At 40.5% G+C, this 24,126-nt stretch overlaps 1 protein-coding gene across 1 annotated transcript in view; it reads right to left on the bottom strand.

Annotated features, from left to right (window-relative positions):
- Npas3 (neuronal PAS domain protein 3) overlaps positions 1–24,126 on the bottom strand; it is an 852,204-nt gene that overhangs the window by 415,221 nt on the left and 412,857 nt on the right. Inside the window, 1 exon segment of the mRNA XM_060387500.1 lies at positions 17,556–17,632. Within this exon segment, the coding sequence (XP_060243483.1) occupies positions 17,556–17,632 (77 nt within the window).

Below are 24,126 nucleotides of genomic sequence, written 5' to 3'. Positions count from 1 at the left end.
CTGTGCCAGGTTTCCCAAAGCAAGGGCCTCCTCTCCCCAGATCATGCCAACTCCCCACCCACAGACAGAAAGCTCTCACTCAGATTCCCAATGTGGGACTCATGCCTTGAGGGGAGGAGAGAGTAAGGAAATGAGTTTTGTTTGATTGATATGAACTCTATCAATTAGCTTCCTGGGTGAAAAATGTCACTGCAACATAAAAACTGGTATTTCAGAAAACACAAAATAGAGATGAGATTTAAATAAGGACAGCAAAATGACATTACTTCAAAAGCAACCACAAAGAAATGCTAAAATAACATTGTGTGCTTTACATTAAATTAAAATAATTTGGCCTCAAAAATAAAATCTCACAACCTATCCAGTTTAAAGACAGGGAATTACAATACAAAATTCTCTGGCCTTTACTTCTTTTATGATTTACACATTTAAAAATGGAACATAACCAGCTTCCCCGATAGGATAGGTATTGCTTCTCAAAAGCTGTGTGGAGTGGGTACACTGCCAAGATATTTAGTAAGAAACCATGTAGAGCTGGCATTTTAGACTTTGCCACTTAGGAAACATGACAGTTTCAGTCATTGCTACTTTGCAGACATAAGTGAAAATCAAGGAAGCAAACCCACCCATGCTCCCCTTCAGGAGCGTCACATTGATCTTAAAGTATATTTTAAAATTTTTATGCATTAGAGAACAGCGGGAAGGTATTTATTTCAAACAGTGTCTCTTCTGTCAGAATGATTAATGCAAATAATGCGGCACATTATAATGTGCTAGAAAACGGACGATCATAGTGTCAGCTCTGGTTCTTGGCTCCTGTGTCTCCGGTGAAATCACTCTGACCTGAAACCTGCTGACCACCCTTCGGTAAGTCACAAACCCTCTAGCCCCCTGTCTCATACTTTCCCTCAGTATGCTCATGGGAAGCCCTCAGAAGGAGCTATTCTCTCTTTCAAAGAGCTTTGACTTGGGCACAGTTAATCACTAACTGTGATAAAGCAATTAAAGGTATTCATAATTAGGGCCAGACCAAATGTAAGTAATCAGAAAATTAAAGGGAAAATGACATTGTGATGGAATTGGCTTTTTAAAAACGACCTCCTAACTGAGAAGGACACCCTCACGTTGACACCTGGGGACTCAGGGGCAGCCTGCATTGACCCCACCAGGAGCATGGTGTGTCTTCCTCGCCGCACAAGCACACCCCTGAAGTCACCCCGCACTCTGACTTCTTAACACCAGCACTCTGGACGGAAGCATTGATCTGTCGAAGTTCCATGCAGTGTCTAGACAAACTCAAACAAATCCCACAAATATGAATGCCTACTAAGAGCACAACATAGTAAGATACAAACTTGATCAAGACGTGATTCCTGTCTTCAAATGCTTATAATGTAGCAAGAAGCCTAAGACGTGTGATGGAGCCATTTTGGGTTTGTCCTCAGGCCGTGCCTATCCTTCCACCATATGTAGCTAAACAGAGGAGTCTCTTCAGAGTAGGAGTGGTAAGACAGACATCCTTTGACTGAATTGCAGATCCAGTCACTGGAATTCAGGTCCTATCTGCATCTCTTCACCTCAACGTTAGTTTAGAATATATTATTATAAATTGGTTGGAAGAACAGCATATAAATTTTCTGCAATGCTTCATTCGGTCAGCCTCATGTACTAAGCTGTCTGTGGGCGCTGACATAATGTCAGTATACAGAGTTTGTACTTCTCCTCCTCTAAATAAACTGGTCTATGTTTAGAAGGAGAGAGAGAGAAAATAATGGATTCTCAGTAGTAGAACCTTTCCTTTTAACCTGTCCTTTCAATTCATTAAAATAATCCAGAATAATCCAAGATCCAAGTTTGAGTATCATGGAAACAGAATCTAAAAATGTAGATATTGATTGAATAAAAATGACATAATATTCTGGTCTAGATTAGTGCTATGTGTTAGACATCTAAGGTTAATGGAGGTGTTGGAGAAAAATAAAACAAACATTTAAAAATGAAATGTTTTTAAAGTAGTTGTTTTCAATACAAGAAAAGGCATACAAAAATGAATATATGCCTCACCTCTATTTTCATGTTAGTCATGAATTTTGTGTTTGGTGGGGGAGGCATTGGTTCATGGTTTTGCAAAGTCTCTAAGCGTCTCTGAGAATCAGGCTAACCCGCAAATATAGCGGCTGAGACTCTATTAGACGCACTTTGGTTGGTGGGGCCCCAGACAACTTTCCTGAGCTTTCTCTCCACAGGCTGCCCCAAGTATCCATTTCTGTTAATGATCTATCGCTTCTGCCTGATTCAGTGCAGCCCACTGGCTATGGAAATGGCAAGTCTCGGCAGGAGACGACAAAACGGTCAGCAAACAGGGCTGAGCCATGTCATTTTCCTCAAATACTTTTCCTAGGAACGAAATGACAAGCTTTAAAGTGTTGTCTTCTGCTCAGGGCAAACATTTCTTTATTAAACAAAAGTGGATCTCCTCCAGGTTCCATCCAGCCCACAGCTCAAAGTATGTCACTTGAAAAACTTCTCCTGCAAAATCATTTAATGCCCACTCTCTATTCCCCCCTACTTCCATCTGTCCCTCTCCCTCTTCTCCCTCAAGGTTCAAATCCCAGCACTAACAGCCGGAGGACTTTAAAGTCACTGTACCGCACCCCCCATCCAGTAACAGAAGGATACTGTAGTCTCAGGGTAAGGCCCAACTAAATGATTAGCTATTAATTACCAATGGTAATTAGCTGTTTAGTGAGCTACCCAGTATTGACAATAGTTTGATCTAAAAATATCCAATTCCCAGTTAAAAAAAAAAAATTAGCCAGCATAACTGGGACTCCAGTGAAACTGAATCATTCTGTAGAGATAATAGGCACTGATAAAAGAGCTAGAGAGGGTGCTTAATACTTGGGGAGAGCCAACAATGACTTGCGAAGATTAAATACTGTCTAACTCATGGGCTGGGCTTTTCCATTCAGTCCAACTAAATGTGGTCTCAGGAGAGGACACAGTTGATCTCACTCTGCATCATTAAATAGTCACTGAGTTTTATCTCCTATGTGACTACAATTCTAAAAGTATAATTTAAAATGTCATTGAACTATCCTTATGGATTAAAGATGCAATTAAAATAGTCACTGATATTATCATTTGCTTTTGTATTTATGTAGAAATCACAGGCTTCCCACTTACAAAATTTTTTAAAGAAAGAACTTTCTGTTTCTTTGGATCATTTCTACCCTTGGTCTAATCTCTACCCCAGATGAATTTTACAAAATCATCATGTCATTGTATTACTCTAGGGTGAAGCCTGAGAGCACGTTATTTCAGAAGACATTTTTCTGAGGTCCTGAAGGATCATAGCGTTTTCTCCCTGAGGTCCTGAAGGATCACTAGCATTTTCTTTCTGAGGTCCTGAAGGATCACTAGCATTTTCTTTCTGAGGTCCTGAAGGATCATAGCGTTTTGTTCTGTCTCTCACCCAGTGCCTGCCGCACACAGCCAGCCTCCTGGGACTCACAGGCTTCTGCTGGGTGGGGGTTTGACCACTGTCTACATATTTCAGTCATCTAAAACAACTGCTTATAATGCCTAAACATGATATTTAGGTTAAATAAATATCCTGAAAGCCCCAAAGATGATGCTTTCACGACACAGGTCGAGGAAATGGTGTAACACTTCTTAGGGTTTTACCGCATCGCCACCAAAATAGTACCATCCTGTGGGTTCCTTACCCGGCACACGCAAACCATCTGACCATAAGCTAGCAAGCATCTGTGAGCAATATTCACAAGAGCCAACAGACCATGCCATAAGCAGCTGAAGGCCGGTGAGCCCAGCTCCTGGGCCAGGAACAGGTTCACATCTGCAGCTTGGGGTATGGCAGGGTCTCCAGCCTGATCCCCACCGGGACCTGGTTACTGCTGGGGGAAAGGTTCCGGCTTTCTTGCTTGCTGATGGGTACAGTATAGCCCAGATCAAAAGTGGAAGACTATTTGTAACTGTGTCAGGCAGGAGGCACCACCGGAAGAACGGGTCTTGAAATCAGAATTTCTCACACAACTAAAAGAGGCAAAAACCACAACTGCATTTTGATATTTACAGGAAGTAAAATACTTGGTTTAAATTTTCTTCTCTTTTCTTACTTGTATTTTGAAAGGTTTTAGCATTCCCCTCTTCCTCCTTTATACTCCGAGAAAGAAAAGCATTTGAACACACACACTCTCTCTCTTGCTCTCATTTAGAAGACTCTTCCTTAGTAATCTCTCCATCTTTGAAATGCTAGTAATGTAAACTACAGATGTGAAATTATAGTATAATTGTTCAATTATATGTTTCATTTAGCTCTTATTGTATTTACAGATTTTAATATCTTAAAATAATTTTGATGGTATTCTTTTGGGCACTTTTTTCCAAGTGTTTTTTTGCAGAATAAAATTGTTCCAGAATGTTCACAAGTCTCTGCTTATCAACTTAGTTTGAGGCACAATGCCCATAAGTGTTCCTCTGCCCTAACTCTCAATCCTTTCTCAAATCCAAATGAATCAAAAAGGTATTTGAAGTTTGGGAAATTGTAACGGGAGAACAACCTGGCCACAGTTACTGGGTTTGGAGTTCCAGGTTACTGAAAGTGAGCTGGGTTACTCTGCTTCAGAACACCCCCAGACAATCAGAATATATTATGTAAATGTGGGAAATTTAGAAAGAATGAATAAAATATTATTTTTTTATATAAAAAAGAACGTGAGGCTAGTGAGATGGCTCGGTGCGTGAAAGCACTTGCCACAAAGTCTAATGGTGTGGGATGCATGTGTGACAGCAGGACACAATCAACTCACAAACTGTCCTTTGACCTTTACCCAACATGCTTGCATACATGCACACCCACACATACACATACTAAGCAAACAAACAAGGTACACTGTTTATGCCAGTCTAAGTAGAACAATGTCCTGTGGCATAGATCAGCAGAAACTGCACGAATCAGTACAGATGTACAAAAAGTAACAGAAAATTATTCACATTTATGTTACAGCCTAAGATCATGCTTTTCTAAGATACCTGTTCATTTTAAACTGATAGTATGGTTATCTTCCTACTTCACTTTAATCTCCACATAATTCACTCACCCTCAGGATCTCAAAAAGAGTGAGCGATGTTCACATATCTTACAGCCAACAGCCTCCCGAGGGTGGTCCGAGAAACCTGCCCATCACAGTGTCAATGTTGATCCTTTCCCCTCTCTCCTATTTCTACCATATGTGGCTGTGCTAAGAGAACACGTGTGTCAAAGTGAAGCTGCGACTCTCAGCTTCTTGGAGGACTGGTGTGAACACCAACCTTCAAAGGGAGTGTGTGTGTGTGTGTGTGTGTGTGAAGGGCATGTACTGTGTAATACATGACCATGGCAAGGGGTCACTGACTGGCCCCAGGCTGGCTGACCTATTGCCTCTCATCTAAGGCAGGTACCCTTTACATCCATTCCATGTGACTCCTGTGGCATTCTGTGAAATAAGAAGTACTGTCATCTCCATTTGGGATTCAAGAAACAGACACATGAAGAGTTGACATTATTTGTCAAATTCATATAACAAAGAACAGGAGTGCAAATCCAGGTGTACCCACGCACACACACACACACACACACACAAAGAGAACTATCTTAGTAAGTTTTTTTTGCTGTGCTTCTACACTCAAAGAGGATGCTAAGAAGCAAGACTGTGACTCATTCTTGTATCACCATATTTTCTTCTATCGGATACTTAGTAGGTGTTCAGAAACTATGTACTGAGCTGAACTTCCTTCTTTCTGATTTGATGTCTCATTTCCTTAGATTTGGGGCACCTGACATAATTAGATTTGTGACTACAAAAATCCATTTTCTGGTTTAAGTCCACTGGACAAATAACTACAATCTCCTTCCATGGCAAGTGAACTACAACCTTATTGTCTCCCCAAACTTCTCACAGTATTTCACAATAAGTTACAGCAACTGTTTGTTCTGCAAATCAAAGTCAGCAACACACAGAAAGCCCAAATGATGTGTATATGCACCCCAAGATTCCTGTCCAGGATTTTCCATCTGAGGCTGGCATGGATGGATACTTCATGGCATGGCAGATGAAGGATGTTACGCAGTATGCATGGGGACCATCTCATGAAGACATGCTAACATAACTTACAGCAATGGGTGATAACTGCATCTGCCTTCTGGTTCTTCTGGAACTCTGCTTGGTGGATTGTTCTCATTTTTCTAAGTAATTGAAATTATAGAATCTAAGAATCGCAACAAATCACACTTATTGTAAGGGGCAGTTTAACTCTTGAGCTCTTTACAAACTCTCTTTCAACCAGTTGCCTCTGCAGAGACAGATGTCCTGACAGCTGACTTGGCTATCAAAAGAAGGATTGGCATTTGAGGTGAAATGCAATGGTACCCTCAAACTTTCCAAGTTTTACTCTAACGTGGCATATACTACCTAGTGCCAGTACTATTAATGTAAACAGTTTTATGTATTTGATGAAAAAAACATCCTTTCACCCACGAGGATTTTATTGATAACATTCTGATATTGAAAATATTCTTGACAAGCATGATCATATTTCTTAAAACATGGACATTAGCCTAGACTACCCAACTAAGAGACAAAAATGCTTACAAATATTTATCAATTTTCACAACACAGGTAGAAGAAAATGCCTACTACTGCTTCCTCCATTTTCACAATAAAGAAATGGAGACACACTGAGAGCGAGATTACACTTCCGATCTACACTGAAGGTTGGGCTGTGAATTCAAGTTGGCTGGGTGTGGAAACCTACATTTACTGTGCCTCTCTACTCCCCCCTGTGCCCAGAAGAAGCTGATTACAGGGGAGCTGGCATGGGAGACAAGGCCTGGTGCTGGCTTTGGGTAAGATTTACGCGTTCACTCTCTTCTTGACCACTTGCTTTCTGAGAATCCTGTAGAGAGGACTCACACTTTGCATTTCAAATACACTCACATGAGTACTTATTCCAGGTGCTTCGTGTTCTCGCTCTTTCTGTGCTTTTTCTGACTGTGTGTGTGACGGGAGCTTTCAGAACAAAGCCTTATGAGTTAACTTTTCCAGATTATGCAAAATGAATACCTCTAATGTCACCTTTTGTTTTTATAAATAATGAATTAAAGCAGGAATGTTAAAATGACAGTTTTTCAACTTTCCTAAAATGACAGTTTTTTCAACTTTCATAACTATACATCTTTTCAAAAATCACAGATAAAACTCTCATTTAGCCTGTCAGTTTTGAATATTAAATTATTTTTCTAACCCTAAAACAACATTTTGAGGCATTCCATTAATATTGAAACAATGGTTTGCTATCAAGTCTAAGTGCTTCAGATTTTCAACTTTCAGAATGGAGATTTTGATAAAACATGATATATATATATATATTTTTCAGATAATGGGAAGGCTTGGTGAGTCATAGCCACATCTCCCTTTAACTAGAGAGAGACAAGAAAGGCCAAGCATGGATGTTAGTATGTTTATCCTATATTATATGTCTAATATCCACTTATAAGTGAGTATATACCGTGTGTGTTTCTCTGCTTCTGGGATACCTCACTCAGGATGATCTTTTCTAGTTTCCACCATTTGCCTGCAAATTTCATGATTTCCTTGTTTTTAATTGCTGAGTAGTATTCCATTGTGTAAATGTACCACAATTTCTGTATCGGTTCCTCAGTTGGGGGACATCTGGGTTGTTTCCAGGTTCTGGCTATTATGGATAAAGCTGTTACAAATATGGTTAAGCAAATATTCTTGTGTATGTGAGCATATTTTGGATATGTCCCTAGGAGTGGCATAGTTGGATTTTGAGGAAGTACTATTTCTAAATGTCTGAGAAAGTACCCAGATTAATTTCCAAACTAAAATCTGTACACCTAAAGAAGCTAAGCAGGAAGGAGGACCCTGGGTAAGATGGTCAATCTTCACTCAGAAAGGCAAACAGAACAGACATTGGAAGAAAAGAGAGAGAAAACAGGGACCAGGACAAGGAACCACCACAGAGAGCCTCTGAAAGACTACCCAGCAGGGTATCAAAGCAGATGCTGAGACTCATAGCCAAACTTTGGGCAGAGTGCAGGGAATCTTATAAAAGAAGGGAGAGATAGAAAGACCTGGAGGGGACAGGAGCTCCACAAGGAGAGCAACAGAACAAAAAAATCTGGGCCCAGGGGTCTTTTCTGAGACTGATACTCCAACCAAGGACCATGCATGGAGATAACCTAGAACTCCTGCACAGATGTAGCCCATGGCAGCTCAGTCTCCAAGTGAGTTCACTAGTAAGGGGAACAGGGACTGCCTCTGACATGAACTCAGTGGCTGGCCCTTTGATCACCTTCCCCTAAGCGGGGGAACAGTCTTAACAGGCCACAGAAGAAGACAATGCAGCCAGTCCTGATGAGACCTGATAGGCTAGGGTCAGAGGAAAGCTGAGGAGGACCTCACCTATCAGTGGACTTGGAGAGAGGCATGGAAGGAGATGACGGAGGGGGGTGGGTTTGGGAAGGGCTGAGGGAGGGGGCTACAGCTGAGATACAAAATGAATAAATTGTAATTTATAAAAAAATAAATTAATTAAAATAAAGAAAGGCCAGGCACTGTGAGGCTACTGCCCTGAGGCTGGTCAGGCAGGTGAGCTGCACCCTGCTGGTGGGAGAAGCAATCCTCCACCCTGCTGTGATTTGCCAAATTAAGTAATGCACAGGTCTCTTTTATACACCCTACTTCAAAAATGTTCACTCATCCAAACCCAGTAACCCAGGCCAGTCACTGAGAGAAGTTGCAAATTAACTTACAATATTAAAAACATTTTCTAAATGCCAAAGTGATATCTTACTTGAGGTAAATATGTGAGAGAGGTAAAGAGCAGAGGTAGGAAATTTCTGCTTTTTCTTCTTTCTTGTAAAATAAAAGTACTGTACCCTTGGTTTTGATTGTTTTACAGCTCTACTGATAAGGTGTGTTCTTTTTTTGTTGTTGTTCAAGAAAATTTAAAAGCAACTAATTTAAATATGCAAAATTATCTTGAGTTGTTCATACGTGAACTTAAAAGCCGTGCAACACAGGAAAATTAAGTAATTATGCCTCCAAGTTATTTACTGCAATTAAGCTCATTTATCATATGCAAATTAGTGCAAACTGGTCTCATTAGTTACTAAATTACTCAATATGAGCCGAACAATGTAGCACTCCAGTTTGTAATGAAAAATCCCTGTAGAGGCAAGCAGTATCAATTAAGCTAATTTGCATATGCAAATATATTCACTAACTTTCTCTTTTTCTATATTTAGTTTTACATTTTTTTACCATTCCAGATTATACCAAGACTTTGGGGTCAGTCACCTCTCTCAACTTATTCATCACAGCTAAAAGAATTAATCCAGAATGTTTCCATTATTAGAAATAAATCATTTCATTTTCTCACTTACATCCAGCAAGATAGCACCTCACTAGGAGCAATCAAAAGTAAGGATGCAGTTTCCTACTGATCCTTTCTTTTATACTTCTAAGTTCCAATAAAACCGTGATGACAGTCTATCTCATCAATAATACAGTACACTTAACATCGCTCTTCTCAGTCCTTTTAAACGCATTACTGTTGAGGAAAAGGAATGCTGACTAAGCTAAGCCTATCGTAACACAATCATAATTTGTATATTCCTATTAGCTTTTGATACATTTTAGGTTTAATGACGTTCTTTTGCTTAGCTATTGGGTCAAATGCTTTATCCAGATCCAGTTTTCGTTTGCTTCATGGGTACACACTTGGAGAGGCCGGCGGGCCACACAGGGTGTCTTCCTCAATCAAACTTCTCCTTATTGTTTGAGGCAAGGTCTCTCCTTGATCCTGGGGCCGCCCATTATGCTAGGCTGGTTGGACAGCTGAGAGCCAGTGACTCTCCTGCCTCTGCCTCCCCAAGCACTAGGATTACAGTTGTGCTCCACAAAATGCAGTTATTCACATGATCAGGAGATCACATGATCTGGAGCTCACATTCAGATCTGCTTGTTTGTGTTGCAATGCTATTGGCTCAGCCATTTTACAAGTGTCTTGCTCAGATGTTTGACACACACACACACACACACACATATATATATACACGCACATGTGTGTTATAACTTTTAATTTTAATTTTTTAACTTTAATTTTCTTGGCTGAAATGAGCATTCAGCTACAGTTGCTTTATCATTCTCTATCCATCCCCAACATGGCCATAGGCGTCCATCTATATTTTCTCTACCAGAATCCTTAGTTTTTCTGCTATAATTAGTTGATCTCTGAAAGTACAATAGTACTGTTACTAAAAGTACTTACCTTATAATAAGATATATTATAATAAAGGTATACATCTGACACTTTCTTATTACATCTGACACTTTTTTTAACTTTTCTGGCAGGAAACCGTATGTTCTCATTTGACTAAAAATTCTTTAAGATGGACTAACTAATCCTGATTCTGATGTATTCTATCATCTAAACTTCAAAGCATGACAAAGCATAGGAATATAAATCCTGAATTAGTTCATTCTAAACCTGTTCCATGACATCCTCTGTCTAAAGCACAGTTTCCTCATTGACTGAAGCAGGAATATCCTACCTCTCCAGGTGCTACATTTGATTTTATTGTCTTAACATTTTTAGGTGTATATAGCAGCATTAATATGGAACATGCAAAAGCAGTTTTACAACTTTATATAACAATTATATAAACATTATTTACAGAGCATAAAAAGCAAACCCTCTGCTAAGGATGTACAAATAATTAAAACATTCCATTCATAATTCTGGCACCTGAGGGAAAGCTATTCCAGTGCTTAATTTTATGACTTGCAAATATGATATTTGGTATTTTGTGTTTTGTTAATTTCTATGAAGCAAAACATAAATATTCAGTCTGGTGCCTACACTGGAGGAGTAAAAAGAAACAGAACCTGTAATTTTAAAAAAAACATAATTTATTATTATTTTCTGTGTGGGAAGTGTATGGTGCATGCTATAGGTATCACGGCACATGTGGGGGTCAGACGGTGCTCCTGGGAAGAACTTTTTCTCCTTCCACCTCTACATGGGACCAGGGGATGGAATTCAGATCACCAGGCCTGAGCAGCAAGGAATTTTACCTGATAAGCCTGTGCCTCTTCCTGGGAAGGAAAGCATAAAGTAGGGACAATGTGCCCAAAGAGAACCTGAAGAGCAGCAGCCGATTCACACTTGGTCGCATGAGTGTGTTGAGGAAAGGCCCCTGGAATGCCCTCCCAACGCTCCGAGGTTTCACCCAAGCAGCCACAAGATGTGCGGTCCTTGGCTTCTACCCTTGCTTTCCTGTGCTCACCCACCTCAGGGAAACTACGCATCCTGACTCAGGCCCCGAAGGCCAGCCTCACAGACGTGCACAAGCAGGACTCACCTCCCAGGAGCACAGGGTGAGGGTTATGTGGTTCTGTGATGTTTCTGTCCTAAAGATGCTTAAAGACTACAGGGTCGCTGGGTCTACTGGCGTGGTGGCCGTCAGTGGTGAAGCATGCACCGTGGCCCTTCGAGGTTCACACTACAGAACACTTGACCTTCAACTTGCCTGCATGTGTCAGCATGTGTCAGACAGAACAGTTAGACATGCGGGGGGGAGAGAGAGAATTTTACAAGGTAGAATTATCACAAAGTTTAGATTATTTTTTCTCTTTTCAAAAAGTACAGATCTGATCAAATAAATTTTAAAAGAGCTCACAAAACTCATTTTTCCTCAAAGGATATACTTTTTCAAATTCACTTTTATTGATTTATTATTTATTACAATTTATTCACTTTGTATCCCACCTGTAGCCCCCTCCCTCATCTCCTCCCAGTCCCAACCTCCCTCCTTCTTCTCCCCCTATGTTCCTCCCCTATTACACCAATAGGGGAGGCCCTCCTCCCTTTCCATCTGACCATAGCCTATCAGGTCTCATCAGGATGGCTGCATCATCTTCCTCTGTGGCCTGGCAAGTTTGCACCCCCCCCAGGGGGAGGTGATCAAAGAGCCAGCCACTGAGTTCCTGTGAGAGACTTCCCTGTACCCCTTACTAGGGAACCCACTTGGAAACTGAGCTGCCATGGGCTATGTCTGAGTAGGGGGTCTATGTCCTCTCCATGCATGGTCCTTGGTTGGAGCATTGATCTCTGCATGAGCTCCTGGGCCCAGATTTTTTGGCTCTGTTGGTCTCCTTGTAGAGTTCCTGTTCGCTCCAGGTCTTTCAATCTCCCAATTCTTCTATAAGATTCCCTGTACTCTATCCAATGTTTGACTATGAGTCTTGGCATCTGCTTCTATGCCTTGCTCAGTAGATTCTTTCAGAGGCCCTCTGTGGTAGGCTCCTGTCCTGTTACCCTGTCTTTTCCTACTTCTTATGTCTACACTGTTTGCCCTTCTGCATGATGACTAAGCATCTTCCCTAAGGTCCTCCTTGTTGTTTAGCTTCTTTAGGATTATAGATTTTAGTATGATTATCCTATATTATATGCCTAACATCCACTTATAAGTGAGTATTTGCCATGTGTGTCTTTCTGCTTCTTGGTTACCTCACTCAGGATGATCTTTTCTAGTTCCATCCATCTGCCTGCAAATTTCATGATTTCCTTGTTTTTAATTGCTGAATATGTAAACTTATACAATCATTTTGGAAATCAATCTGGCACTTTCTCAGAAAATTAGGAATAGTGCTACCTTAAAATCCAGTTATACCACTCCTGGGTATATATCCAAAAGATGCTCAACCATTTAACAAGGACACTAGCTCAACTATGTTCAAAGCAGCTTTACTTGTAATAGCCAGAATCTGAAACAACCTAGATGTCCCTCAACCGAGGAATGGATATAGAAATTGTGGTACATTTACACAATGGAATACTACTCAGCAATTAAAAACAAAGGATATATATTAAAAGCACTTTTTGCCTTGACAGTATGGAAACATCAAAAATACAGGAGCCTTTCTTCATCTTTAAGCAACAAGAGGTACATGGTACATATGTAAATGAGACTGCAATAAAGCACAGGTAGCAGGGAGGTTTGGCCTATGGTGGAGTCACAGACCTTTCTTGAGCCCCACACAGGTATTATGAAGTGACCTCTCCTTTACTTCATCACCCCACAATTTGATCATTTTTCTATAATGTTCAGGCTGACTATAAATATCTTAATTCCTCCCTTTTAGCATCACTGTGCCTCAGACTGGGGACTGTCTTAACCCTGTGGTAGCATCCCGGATCCAGATTCTACTCTGGTTCCTAAGGAGATGCAGGTTTGAGTTACCCACTGTTTCTGTCTTGGTTTCCTCAGCCTGAATATGTTCATACTCATGACACTCAAGGCGCATAGGTATGTGGGAGATGATGTGAGTGATGATTGGCACAGTGCCTGAGCGTTAGTAAAGCTTCAATGCAGTCATGTTATTACCCACATGGACAGCACTCTGACCCTCTAAACACACAGGTGCACACACAGGTGCATACCTGTGCACACAAAGCTTGGTATCTGCATTAGAAATAGACATTTTCGTTATAGTCAAAATACCCAATGCAGAAAAGTTGGAGAAACAAATTCTAGCGCTTTCATGTGATGTTTGGCTAAAATATAAATAATAATGAAAATGATTCAAAGTTCAGCTAGAGGATATGAATATGGGATTTTGTTACATTAAAAAGGACAGATGAAAAGCATATTTTAAAAAGCAAATTACATAATAAAGTTAGTTTCCAATACTAAAAAAATGCTTGATCCTGTAAACCTTAACATGTAAATGTATTTTTACTACATGCAAAACTATTTTACCTCGAGACCACTTTCTTGGCTATCAAATTCCACTCTACCATAACCATCCAAACTCTCATTTTGTCCTCCCCAGACCTTGCTAGCTTTTCTTCTGCACCCATTCAAGCATGCTATGCTTTCCAGGAACAAAACCACTGAGTATTTATCTTATGGAAGGACTTATCCTCACCTGCCTGGGGATTACTAGAGCTTTGTTAGCAAGATCAAACCCTGTGGTTTCATCTTCCTCCTCTGTCATCTTTTCCTTAACCTCTTTTCCTCCAGATCATTTCTACAGTCTTCAATCCATTCCTTGATTGTAAGTATCAGCCATCTATGCTCTAGTGGTTTGGAGTTCCCACTTCCATTTTCAACCCTAAGCTCCACAGTACTTTAAACTAAGATCATGCCTAGGATTTCAGCTCCTTACCTTGAATCAACTTTGCATTTTGAAAGAATATGTCTTTCAAAAGTGCTAAGGAAAGGGCTCTTATCATAACCTATAGGGTCTGTGGTTGTTATTAACCCTCACTATCATGTGTCCTTTATGTCCATATGCCAATGACTATCTCAGTTCTATGCACAGGAATGAATAGTTCTGTCCATCCACAGGGCTCTACCTCAAAGACATCTTCATTTCCTGTCTTGGGCTATTTACATCAGGCTTTCACAACTCACAAACATCTAGATATTGTACTTTGATAAACCTAAACCTTTCCTTGCTCCTTTGTGCATAAAAACCTTTACCAGTGGGCATCTCATTAGAGATGCAGAACATGCACCTCCTAAGTTAACTCATTGGGCCTGTAATGTGTGGTTTGTAGGATTTCTCTGCCTTCACCACTCATGTACTTCCTGTCCATGTGACCTGACCATCCTACAAAACATCATAATAGTTCTCCAAATAAGCCCTATCATTATTTTCTTCCACCTCCTTGTATCCCACGTTGTCTTTAACAACTTTGAGATCATATCTTTGGTGTCTTATGAGCAAAGCAAAACTTCAGCTTCCCACTATACAACCACTATAACATTTCTTATTTTACAAAGCTTCTTATTTTCCTTCCTTTAAATGAATAGAGGCTAATTAAAAATCCCATCCAATATTAGAAACTACAGTGGGATGGTAAAGTACTATAAATTATCAGATCTATAATCTAAACGACAGAGATTTTATCAAGTATTTGCAAGTGATGGTAGGGTATGAAAGGCAAGAAGGTTTTCTCTCCATCAATCTGTAAAAGTATATTGGGGTTTTTATTTTTATTTTGTTGTTGTTGTTGTTTTTTAAATGTATGAAGTCATCTTATGCTTTTGCAATACTTATATTTTGTTGACTCTGTACTAACATCAGTCTGTGGACTAAAGGACTTCCTTAATAGTTGGGCAGACAACTAAAGAGAGCTAGACAAAGGCTATTCTTGCTGCAGCTACTCCTAAGCAGTGCTATAAAGTTTTACACAGAGTTTATTTTTCTTCTGCTCTACAACCACTGTGTTAAAATCAAATGAGATGAGAAGTTCTAATTTCTATGGCAATTTCAAGATTTTATAATTCACATATTCTTGAGTATCTTGTTTTTCCAAAGCACTAATATATCCCCTTAAAGATGACAGGCTTAAAATAATCCACACATGTACAGCTGTATCTTGGCTCTTTATCTTTGATCTTTATGGCAAGAGAGTTGTTTTTTCTTTAATCTGCATTCATTCCTCTTTTTTTTCTTTTCTCTCTATATTTTAAGGACAAAATCCCTAAAGTATTGCTGTAACAAGTTCTTCCAACACATAAAAATGGCTTACTGTCCCTCTTAAGATACGTGTTCTCTAAACAATTTGTCTGAGTTCCTCGCTGTTCTTCATGTAACGTGATTTCTAGGTCATGCTTGTGAAAGTCTGTTTATTCTCGCCCAAACGATACCCAGCTATATAGGCTTCTTTTATAGCATAGTATCTAAGGACAATGTAAACCGATCAGACATACTGAGAAGCCAACAGTCTCCTTTTAATACCTCTGTTCTCTAAATAAAGCACTGAGCAGATTTTGGGGGTAGCTGCCCTAACTGACATGTTTATACCAAATCACAATCAGTTCAAACTCTTACATTTCTTATTAGTTTTAAATTATTGCAACTCCTAAATTATACTCCAAAAGAACTCTGAACTCAGAAAACAATAATCTAGGGTTACTGTCTGAGCTACTCTCTCCTTGGCTAATTTAGGACTGAACATATCAGAATCCAATTAGCAATAGTTCTGTGTCACAGAAGAATCCAATTAATAGATCTGCCCCGGTCTTTACAGAACATATAATAGAGATCCTGATCCTGAACAAAATATATGCAGGAAAGAACAAGATAAAAATCCTAAAGTCTAAAGAGAAATGTGATCATTTTTGCATCCTTAAATGAATATGAAATTACTGTGAAGGTAAACCAAATATTGTGTATGCAGCATCCTTTATAGTAGATAAAGAAATACCCCTTCTGATATCATAGCAGATATTGATATAAATCAGAAAGAGAATAAGCCAAATTAAGGCAAGACATTTCAGTGCTTTAAAGTTTCAATTGTTAACTATGATTTCTCACACAACAAAATCCTTGCAGGAGGCTGATGCGAAGACTATGTTTCTTTTTTTTTTTTTTTAAGACTATGTTTCTTTACATAACCCAGTAGGCTTTGTAACTCTAGGTGGAGACCAAGATCAAGAACACTCCCTTTGAACATAAGTGTGGGGCAGGGGCAGATTGGGGGGGATCAAGCCTCCGGAAAAGGGTTGGGAGCACTAAGTGCTGTGACTTCACCCAGAACTGACTTTGTTCAAGAGATCAGAATGGAATCAGAATGGATTCCTTGGATACACGATGTAGGGCTAATGTGCTACATTCAGTGCCAGTTAGGGGCTCTGTTGCAGTAGCCACTTGCTCGGCTCTGAATGGGTGACATTATGGAAAGCACCACACCTTCTAAACATTGTCCTGGAACGTGTGGGAACTCTGTAGACCAATGGTCCACAGACGTAGGCAGAAGCTTTAAACACACAGAGCAACCTTACGGGTACAGTGAGGTGCTTAAATAAGACACTGATCCAAGGATGAATTTTCTCTGGCACTAGAGAACTACAACTTCATCCTAGTTCCTTTCCCATCCATCTGTCATGAAATGTGCTATCAAAACCACTTATTATTAGAGTTCTTTCCTTAAATATTAGATTAAAAATTCACGTTAGGCAGTTTCTAATTTGAGGAAGCAAACAGTAGGACTGGAAGCATTTAACAGATACAAGCTCAAACAAAGAACAGAAGTTTAGCAACACACATACACACAGAAAAAAAAATGCCACAGTACTTTCACAACAAAACCCTGCTCTTCCGAAAAGCAATGCGCAGCTCAGAGGACACACACAAATTCACTCACAAAGATGGCACACACTTGGTCACTCTGGCAACAGCCCATCACTACACACTGTGCATCAGCTAAGGACAGTACGTCCAGATTATTACAGCGCGGATAATACTTGCCCTCCCTTCCTCATTAACTTTCTCTCAAGGAATGGCTTTCTAAAAAGAAAAGGAAAAACAAAAACAAATTCATAAGAATTTGTGAACTCCAAAACAAAAATAACAATAATCAAATACACATCTGAAATTAAAAGCATGTATAAGAACATTACGAAGATGAGATTTTCTTGATAAGGCGGAAGGAAGACTTTTTAGAGGTACCTGCAGAATGTGGCTTCCCAAATGTGCTTCAAATACTTCAATGGCCAGTGCGCTGGGGCTCCGCCTTCGTTGTGCACCTATAACTTGAAAGAAAAGAGAGAAAGAGAGAGAGAAGAAGAAAAGTAATTAAGTTTGAGCTCTGGTTTCAAATAATCAGCGTAATCCCCTCCATTTGTATTACCACTCAGCTATGGCACCAGGGAGTTCTGAAGGAAATACTCCCCATGATCAGTTCAGGTTCTGAGTTGTTTGAACATAAGTTTGGGCTGACTATCAACATCAATAAACTAAACAAACAAAACTCAAAAAAACTACAGACATGAAATTTTACCTTTTAGTTTTTTCTATATGGAAGTAAAAACACACAAATGTTCATATTCCCTTAGAACAAATGAGTACAGTTTTCTCTAAATTATGATATTATTTTAAAGCAATTACAGTAACAGCCCCACCTTGCTGCCACTGCCTGAGTAAGGCAAACTGTTACAGCCTGAACAGAACACACCTAGCATTTTTCTAATGTGTAAGTTCACCAAAACTTAGAAACAGTCATGTGCCAGATGAGAGATTTTCATTAAGGAGTTTTTACACTGGTGTCACATGTTGAGAAGAGTGGCTTCCATAAATCTGAGTACTCACGTGACTGTTCTACAAAACCAGCACTCCCAATGGACCTCCACCAGCAGCTGCTTGTGGTCTGAAGTTGCCAACCATCACTGCTCTACCTAAGGGTCATCCTGATGGCACCTGCCACTCAAGGAGCCCTCGATACTAAAGTGCACTTCAGACCCAGCATGGATGGAGTCCAGAACAGAGGGTCCTTCCTTTCCCATATTTTAAATGTGTAGTGTCAGTTTGCTGGTCGATGAGGTGTTTATTCCTTCTTCTACATCCTCAAGTAGCATAAGCACCATTTTGCTTTACAGAGACTTACAACAGAATATGTTCAGAGGTTCCTACATTTCTGACAAGAAAGATTTCCCATGTCTTCCTGCTTCTTCATACCTATTTGAGTTGGAAACAACACCAAAAGTCCTAGCTTTTCACGGTCAAAACCTCTTTCAGCTAGTGGACAAGACAATCCTGCCAAACATCCTGGAAGAATGCCACTTGATTTTCGTCACCACGCTCTGAGTAGGGCTGCAACAGCAACAAGCACGCTTACTGTGCCGAGTAGACACAGGCAGCTACTCAGGAGAGGAAGTACCCAAAAGGCACTTCGAAGAGAGCAAGAGTGCCACATGCCACTATTACTGCAAGAGAGAAAGGAGAGAGACATCTTCTCAATGGAAAAATTGATAAACTATAATTGAAGAGTGATGATCGATAAAGAATATTCCAGCTGGAAGCTCAAGTTCCACATCCCTGTTTGCTTCAGAAGTAAAACATGTAACTAATAATTTTCAAATGGAAAAAACCCTCCATTTCTCTGCTGAGATTAGGCTTTATCATAGGTACAGACATAGGATTTTACTTTTTCATATTTAAATCTATTTAGGCAGCACTGCTGTGTGTGTGTGCATGCGCTTCTGATTAATTTTCTATTCTAACATGCACATTACTCCCTTCAAAACTCCTTTGGCATTTTTGATAATGCAGCTGTCTTGCTGAATACTGTTTTCAGTTTCTACAGTGTTAATTGCACATTATGGTAGCTTGGTGTGAATGATCCCACATGAATAAAATCTGCAGCTCCCCCCACCTTTTTTTAAAAGACTTTAGGGATGGGTGGCTTTTAGGAGGGAGAGGAGAAGAGCTGAAAAAGTTCTAAAATGTCCACTCCCTTTCTGAGGCAATAATTCGGATTCAGGGTTTATTAATAACTCAGAATTTGGAGAGATTTTCGATTACAAGGCTCAACATAAATAAGTGCATGCCATTTAGAGAAGGATTAATGTTGGACATTAGATAACATAAACTATTCTATGAATAACTCAATAAGGTGGGACTAAAAGTGTGAGAGCCAGTGACTTTAGAAAGCCCTCCAGACTCCCAGGGAATAGAAGGGAGCACTCACTTACTAGAACGCCCACAAGGCAAGCTCTGGCTGTAACAGATGGCCTCTCAAATGCCTCTGGAAGCCCAGAAACAGTTGTCTTGGATAACACACAGGGATTATGAAAGCCGGCTTCTGCTGCTCTTTCTTTTCCTGATTTTCCTTCACCACTGCTCAGGTTGTTCTACAAGGGATGTCTTTATCAGGCCTCACATCCTTGACTCTGAGCAGAGTAGTTATTCTTTGTTCTCCAAGTCCTCCAGAAGCCTGACCGTGCATCCGGCTAGCATAATATACCAGTATCCTGTAAGTGGTTTCATGCTATTCTACTCGATGGCGTTTTTATGACGCTGGAACTTCTCTTGATTTATCTGTTTTGCACTTATGCAGGTGATGTGGGGCTGTAATGACAGCTCCTAATTTTACAACCAACATAAATATGTTAAGCAGGAGCCTGTTATGCCCCTAGTAGGAGCCCTGCTCTAACTCTGGCATTATTGGTAACTGAAAAGACGTTAAATGTGGACTACTCCTGCACTTCTCCTTTGGCACACGGCATTTTGAGAACTGGTAGGGTTATAACACCAAGACAATGGAAACAGTTATTTGTTTCACTACATTGATCTCACTACGTTTGCAGAGTATTGTTAAGGCACTAAAGGGCATGACCCCAGTGAGGTCTGCTTTCTTCAGCATGGAAACCCACTTTATGAATAGGTCTCCAGCTTCTTTGTCTAAAAGGTCACACTTCACTTGGTAGCTCCTACAAAACAGTGCCAAGGTGCTAGGTTGCTTTTCCCTCCCCATTTCACCTGCTGATATGCTTCATTTATTGGCTTATTTAACTAAGTGAATACTTTCAAAATTGAAAGAACACTAAATTAATAAACACATCCAGAAGCAGGACATTACTAAACCAATGGATAATACTGTCTGTGGATATTGTCACTAACTCATTGATAGAAAGGAGAGATGAATACTTTGAACAGCATGTATAAACTGTTAAACGAAAGCACACAATATAATTCAACTTAAAACTCTATTCAGCATTTGCTAAGTGCCATGCGATGTTGAAAAATCTCTAGCTAGGAAGTGGTGACTGCTGTTGGAAATCAGTAAACAAATACAAGAAAATTTTCAGTCACTTAAGAGTAGGCCCAGCATAAAATTATCCTTGAAAAGCACCACTAACTCATATTTTGTAAAGGCTAAAAAGTACCCAGAGTTTTAGGTATTTTTAAATGGACGAAATGGACAGGGGGAAGCATTATTTATTTTTTTCAAAGAAGTCAGTTTAGGAAGTCCTGGTCTTATGATTCAGAAATCCACACTGACATGAGAAGGTGTGAGGGGTAGGCACTGGCCTGGCTCCTGGAAAGTGGGAGGCCTCCAAGCTTAAAATACAGTTTCAAATACAGACTCTAAAAAATTAGTGCTGCCCCTTAACAATGTCAGGCAAAATATTCTACTCTGGGCTCTTTCATAAGCATACATGGCAGTATCCAGGAACTAACTCTGCGCAATAGAACACAATCCACTTTGAAAAACAGACCCCACACACCCAGTCCTATTCTGAACTGGTGCTCCATACCTCCAGGGATAAAGAGTGGAGGGCTGAGGACTCGCCCTCACTGGGAGTTTGACCTATTCAGCCAAAAGGTCACTTGCCATGGAAGAATCCATTAGAAGTAGAAACAGGACAGCTCAGTAGACACATATAATGAAAGGAGGGAAGTCATGGGCTCTGGCTGCCTGGAGGCCTGCTTTGCCCTTTTCCTTCCTAGCCCTCTGCATGCAGGGCCCTCACCAACCAGTTCATAATGCAAGGGGCAACCACAGGCAGGGAGCTACAGAGAGCATGCTGCCAAAGCAAGGGCTCACTAGAGAGAAGAGAAAGGTCTTCCAGAGTGAAGAGTGTGACATGGGGAAAAGGAGGCATTGGTTGACAAGAAGCTCATTCCAAGCCAATCCCCCGCCTCTTCCCGACACAGTAATCCAACGCCTAGGGCCCATGCTGCCCTTAAGTTCCACTGGCAGCTTATAAGAATGGACCCTTCCACCTAGAGAAAAGGTGCAGCCACCTCCCACTGAGTTTGGGAAAAGAGAGGTCCAAAGGACAAGCTGAATGGCTTCTCCAGTGCTCACTCACTTGGACTCAGCAAAGCCAGGGGCTGGGAAAGAATGGAGGGTAGAATGCTTAATGACTCTTTCCATGGCTACCAGTAAGATGAAAAGGGATTTCTCCTGAAGAATCTCAATTAGTGTCCCTCACTGTAGGGTTGTGGAAGCCAAAAGAGCTTTCTCTGGGCTATAGTAGTTTATAAGTTACAGGGGTACAGGTGCGTGCGTGCGTGCGTGCGTGCGTGCGTACTGAGGAATTTGTGCTATGTTCATGGAACACTAGACCGAATCCTAATTCTGATCCAGCCCACACAGTGCTGCCCAGTATCTACAAGTCCCCCCCACCTTAACTAACCACTTAGGTGTTCTGAGTGTGCTTTACAAACAGGGAATTGCCAGTTTAGAGAAAAGGCACTGAAACAGGACTCGGTACCAGACCAGGTCACAGCAGGGCTAAACCTAAAACTGTAACGGGCAGGCCAGGCACAGCACGGAAGACATGTGTGTTCTGCAATGGCACACATGTGCTAATACTGAAGACAAGTGCTCCTGAAGGTTCTCCAAAAATGCTCTCACCAAGTTTAGTTGCTGCCCTTTCAAATTCAGGTCCAAGAAGAAAAATAGCTATTGCATTGTTAATAGGGCATTTGGAGGCCTGACTAAAAATAATTACAGAGCTGGGTGTGTGTGGTGGCACAAACTGCTAATCCCAGCACTCTGGAGGTACAAGCAGGCAGATCTCTGTGAGTCTGAGGCCAGCCTGGTCTAATTTAATGAATGTCAGGACAGCCAGGGATACATAGACTCTTCTAAAACAAAACAAAATAAAATAAAAATAAGGGGCTGGAAAACTGGCTCCGTGGTTTCAAACACTTGCTGCTCTTGCAGAGGACCCAGGTTGGATTCTCAGCACCTGTATGGTGGCTCAAGACTACCTGTAACTCCAGTTCCGGAGGATCGGATACGTTCTTCTGGCCTCCACTGGCACCAGGCATATACGAGGTTCACATATGCACACGCAGGCCAAATGCTCATGCATATAAAATAAAATAAACAAATCTAAAAAGGATAAAAATAATTGCAAGAAGAAAACCCTCCTAATATGCTGGAATTGTGCACTATGAGCTTATTTTTAAATTCATATTTTAATATTTTTTCAAAGTTCATAATCTGAATTCCAGAACTTACTACACATTATAGAGTACTAGCAAGCCAAAAAAGAAAAAAAAGAGAGAGAGAGACATCCAAGGAAATAATTGAAACTTTAGGCAGTCTTATGCTAATTGGAAAGTTCTCTGATGCAACACATTTAAATTTCTCCCACAATTTAAGTATGGTGGAATGCATTGGGGAAATGTCAGTACGGATTGGTTTCGCTGAAGGAATCCGGGATGACATGCCTGGAAGTTTTAGTGCTTACAAACGGGTTGCTGAGCTGGGAGGGCAGAAACCAGGCCTGTTCTTCTCAGGGAACCATGCATGTTCTGCCTCAACGACCCCAGCACCAGGACACATGTTCAGTAGGTCCGCTCAGTGAGAATGTTTCCACTTCTCACTCTAGAAACTGACTAGATTTGTATAATGTTTGGCAAAACTGTCTGCAATTTTCTGTTTCAAAATGGCATAGTATGAAGTTGAACTACCATCCAAGTTCCCCATCTCTCTTCACCAGATTTTCGTGTAAATCGATTGCCAACAAATTGCAGCTTCTTTGAGGTGGAAAGGCTCCCGTTAAAACATTCACTTTTCACACTTCACTGTTCATTTCCACTGGAGGAGATAAGAATTCCCAGGTAGGTATTGCAACACCTGCAGCCAATCAGATGATAAAATGGCCTTTGCCCAGCAATCTGGGAGTTCCTGTGTGGGCCACTCACGATGAGGGCCTCCCACGGTCACTTACAGGGTGGTTGGCATTTGTTCGGAAAACTTCCACTTAGCTTTGACAGTGGAGCTCTTAAGGCAGTGGCCTGAGAGGTGTTTGGAGTGACAGCACCTGCGGGCAGCCTCCATCGTCAAAGCCTATGAAGACATACACTCAGAAGAACACAGGCATGACCCACAGAGAGGCCGAGCCTCAGGGAGTGAGGTACGTGATGGGTCCCTTAGGAGATGTCAAGGCGTGTGAGAGATCATGCTTTATCTTCCTAAGTCTCCCAAAGTAACTGCTATAATTTCTGAGGACTTTTTAAAAACAAACTTTACTTACTATTCAAATTTCACTTTCCTTATTTTAAAACAAATGAACACACACAGAGAGAGAGAGACAGACAGACAGACAGACAGACAGAGACAGAGAACTGTTTATCAAGGATTTTAGTATTTCTGGGTGTATTTGTTGGATTCATAAACTTGCTTTTGGTTGTATTAGAGTTAATTAAATTCTTTCATCCAATGGAGGGAATGAGAGTTTCTTAATTTTCTTTACAAAATGAATAAAAGATTAAAATAAAT

The sequence above is a fragment of the Meriones unguiculatus genome, chromosome 7, assembly GCF_030254825.1.
Source record: "Meriones unguiculatus strain TT.TT164.6M chromosome 7, Bangor_MerUng_6.1, whole genome shotgun sequence".
Classification (NCBI taxonomy): Eukaryota; Metazoa; Chordata; class Mammalia; order Rodentia; family Muridae; genus Meriones; species Meriones unguiculatus.
The sequence above is the reverse complement of the archived record's forward strand: the minus strand, read 5'-3'. Positions and strand labels throughout refer to the sequence as shown.